The sequence below is a fragment of the Austrofundulus limnaeus genome, unplaced genomic scaffold, assembly GCF_001266775.1.
Source record: "Austrofundulus limnaeus strain Quisiro unplaced genomic scaffold, Austrofundulus_limnaeus-1.0 Scaffold338, whole genome shotgun sequence".
NCBI classification, from domain to species: domain Eukaryota; kingdom Metazoa; phylum Chordata; class Actinopteri; order Cyprinodontiformes; family Rivulidae; genus Austrofundulus; species Austrofundulus limnaeus.
This window is the reverse complement of record NW_013952740.1, coordinates 94,730-98,826: the sequence shown is the minus strand read 5'-3', so window position 1 is coordinate 98,826 and position 4,097 is coordinate 94,730. Positions and strand designations below refer to the sequence as shown.

At 35.6% G+C, this 4,097-nt stretch overlaps 1 protein-coding gene across 1 annotated transcript in view; it reads right to left on the bottom strand.

The window, feature by feature from the left end:
- The window catches only part of si:cabz01007807.1 (uncharacterized), a 32,266-nt gene that overhangs the window by 27,269 nt on the left and 900 nt on the right, over nt 1-4,097 (bottom strand). Inside the window, exon 3 of the mRNA XM_014022677.1 lies at nt 2,559-2,624. Within this exon, the coding sequence (XP_013878131.1) occupies nt 2,559-2,624 (66 nt within the window). The remainder of the gene's footprint in view (nt 1-2,558; nt 2,625-4,097) is intronic.

Below are 4,097 nucleotides of genomic sequence, written 5' to 3'. Positions count from 1 at the left end.
AAATAAAATGAAAGGTAGCAGAAGAAGAAGTCTTATGTCTGCCCCTTTGATCGCCAGAATATATTCAAAGAAAACAATTTACAAAACAATAAAAATAAAAACAAACTCAAACAACAATTCATATAGCTTCACATTTTACTTTTCCATATTCCTTCAGAAAACTTGTTTTATCCGTCTCTTAAATATATACATAGATCTAGTATTTTTAAGATCATCCTCCAGACCATTCCACAGTCCTATACCCTGGATTAAAGTACATCTTTCTCTCTTCTTTCATCTTCTGATCAGCTGCTCATCTCAAAGAATCCAGAGAAACTTTGGTTTTTCTGAATGATTTAAGATTATGTTTTGTTTTCTGAAGATATGAGTTTAATAACAATAAGAATTTGATGTATTTAAGCTTAAACAGTGACTTCCACTTTAAAAAACAGGTTTTAACACTGAACTGCCTTAGGTCTAAAAAAAACTTTTTCAGCTTTGTGTCATGCAAGACGCAACTTCTTCAGATTTTCTTGTAATATTTAAAACTTTTAAAAATATTTGTTTTTTTTTTCTGATTGGCAGACTTTTTATGTCTTTTCATGCTATTTCCTCTTCATATTATCAACAACTAATTTAATGATTTTTACTTTTCTGCACAGACACTATGAGTACCACATTTCAATTTTTCATTTATTATTGTTTTTCTAAAAGCCACAAAACATCTGCTTTAATAAAAGCTCTTACATTGATTATCACTTTTTCTGATTATCAGTATCTGAAGAACATTTATACCTGTTATGTTTCTTTTTTTTAATAAAAAGCAGTGTTGTACTTGAGACCAGTCTCAAGACCACTTTAATAGTCTGTCTAGTCTCAGACTTGACCACATTTGTACTTGGGTCTTGCCTCCATCTCAGACAATGAGGAATTGGGATTGCATTTCAAGACCATTTAAGACCACAGCTCTGAAAATATCACTGAACTGTCTGAATTTTGTCCAATTTCTGTTAACATCTTTACTTTCATTGGATGTTAAATGTACCAATTCAAATCTAAGCATGACTCCTATCCAATTCTGCATTTTTGTTACCATTGTCACCTATCCCCACCTCTTTTCACTCACACTGCACTCCAAGAAAGTGAGCAGTGGTTATCTGGGAGCTGGAGAATGTGTGTGTAAAATCTTCAATAATATTTGACTACATAAATCATAAAGAATATATTTGTAAAACATTATTCAGGAGGAAACATACAGCSACTTGTGAATTCTGCAGCTTTCAGAGACGGTGGGGTCTACGTCAAACTTATATCATCACTTAGAAAGGAAGCCCGTAGAAAGGTAAGCTATGTGTACGTGTTAGCAAAGCAATCTACCTCTGGACCAAAATTATTTACCCGGCCTTCACACAAAAATATTTAGTCAATATCAGCTACTGGTACTTGCATACAGTATCCTGTAGTGTTGTAGTACTTGAAACCGGTCTTGGTCTTAAAATCAGTCTCAAGACCACTTTTTGATGTTCTTGGTTTTGTCTCGGACTCGACAGCCTTTGTACTCGGTCTTGTCTCGGTCTCGGACATTGAGGACTCGGAATTTTATTTCAGGACCAGTCAAGACCACAACTGTGGAAATATCACTAAATAGCCAGATTATTGTCCTATTAAGTTGTTAACATTCTTGCTTTCATTGGATTTAACATGTAGCTACTGATTCAAATCCAAACCAGACTTATTGCTATTAATGTATTTTTGTTACCGGCTGTCACCCATCTGCACCCCCATCACTCACACGCAGTCACTCCCAGAAAGTGAACCGTGGTTCTCTGGGAGCGGTAAAAGATGTCTTCAAAATCTTAAGTAAAAGGTTTGGCTACATTATTCATAAATAATATTGTAAAACAACAACCAGGAGAAAGCGTACAGCAACTTGTACATTCAGCAGTGCTTACTTTCATAGACAATGGGGACAACTTTAAACTTTTACCGTCACTAACGTCAACAATCTGCCTCTGTAGCAAAATTCTTTCCTCTGCCCTCACACAAAGATTTTGTCAATTTTAGCTCTACATTTTAAGTTAGCTAAAGTGGGGAAAAAGTATTTAGTCAGCACCAATTGTTCAAGTTCTCCCACTTAAAAAGATGAGGCCTGTGATCGCCCTCCCTTGGTCTTGTTCTCGACTTGGTCCAAACCCTAAAAGTCTTGGTCTTGTCTTGGGTTAGGTGGTCTTGACTACAACACTAGTATCCTGTATGATTTAGCAAACTAGTTTCCATTTTTAAACTCTGTCTGGACGTGGTCCAGCCTCTAAAAYTCTTGGTCTTATCTCGATACACTGAGGTCTTGGTTTAGGTGGTCTGTCCAACACTAGTAAGAAGGGTGAACACATTTTGACTAAGCTCTTAAATTATTTTCCTTTTTTTAAAAAACAGTTGTAGTGTTGTTCATCTAGCTCAGTTTTGACACTGATGTGTAAATGCTTACATTTTAATGAATATTTACTTATTATAAAAGCACATTTGTTTTGTACGCCACACTTTTTGGACCTTGTATACTGTGTATCTGTGTGTCCACTTACATTGTAGGGTTGATGGAACAGATTTCGGGGACTATTTTCCAGCATGTTTTTCAGCATTGCAACAGTCTGCGGAGACAAAACAGAAAATTGTTTATAAAGTGAACGAGTAAAGTTTAATTTGTTCTGCAATGAACGAATACAGTTAATGCAACACCTGTCTGTAGATTTCAGATCAACTGCTCTGTTACTTTTTTCATCTCATAACATTTTGTTTGATTTCCAACTTGAACTTGTTAGACACATGCAATAAAATCTGCTCACTGAAACCACGTTTCTCTAAATTTAACCTGTTCAGAAACACGATACAACCAAACATCATCAGCTCTAAGTGAACCTCAAACTTTGAATCAAAAGCTACAGAAAAGAGATCTTGGTCCTGAGCAAAGATTTAAAAACCCCAACAGTCTCAATGGACCAAAACTATATAGTTCAATTGTTTTCAATTTCCTCTGTCTTCAGTTTGGTTCTTGGGAGATTTCAAAGAGACTGGTTGATAGACCAAAGTGCTCTGACTGGAGTGTAGATGATAAGATCACATAAATGTGATGGAGCCAAGCCTTTAAAAAACATTAAAAGTCAACAGGACAGTCTTAAAAATAATTCATAATCGGACAGGAAGTCAATGTTATGAGATCATGTTTTTTAGCATCAGTTAAAAGACAAGCTGCTGCATTCAGGACAATTTGTAAGCGACACCGATGATTTATCCAAGTCATAACACAAAAGCATTACAAACAAAAGGTAATGAAAGCATGAGTCACCTTTCAAGGTGGTGATGTTTATCGCTTTGCCTGATCTAAAAACATGAAAAATAACACCCAGATTCCTGACAGCAGAGATGTCTGAAGCCAAACAAGTCAAAACAGTTACATGACTTCTGTCTTACTTTCTTTCATTTAGAGTCAGGGAGTTTAGTTTCAACCAGGTTTTTTATGGCATTTAGACAATTCAAGAGTGGTTCCAGTTGAGCTATATTTACTGATAGGGGGAGAAAAAAACGACTTAAAGTGCAGAGAAAATAACAGTGGAAAAGGTATTCAAAGGGTTTGGCAGTCCAGCTTGTTTTTCTGGATAAAACCGCTGTTAACAAATAAGGTCAATAATGTGACTTTACCACAAAGAGAAGAAATCTCTAAACCTTTTTAATGTTTGAAAATATAATTTTGAGCTATTTGTATTTAGTTGTTTTATATCTTTAAGACTGGTGCATGCATTTTATTTTATTTATTAAAGATATTAAAACTCTCCCAGCAGAGCCTCCACTATTACATAAAAAGGTATTTTCGTGTTAGGTGTGTAAGAAAATATCGATACACTGAAATATTGCGATATTTCATTTCCCAATACTGTATCGATATTCTAAAGCCCTGTATCGATTTTTTATTAAGGTTTAAAATGTCAACTTTCCTGCCAGCCGTTCATTTTTATGTTGTAGTTCAGCCTCTGACCACTAGTTGGCAGCAGTGAGCCAGACATTTGGCTCCTCTACCTCTTGAGGTAGAGGCTGTTCTATTTCGTGTAAGCTCCGCCCTCTAAGGC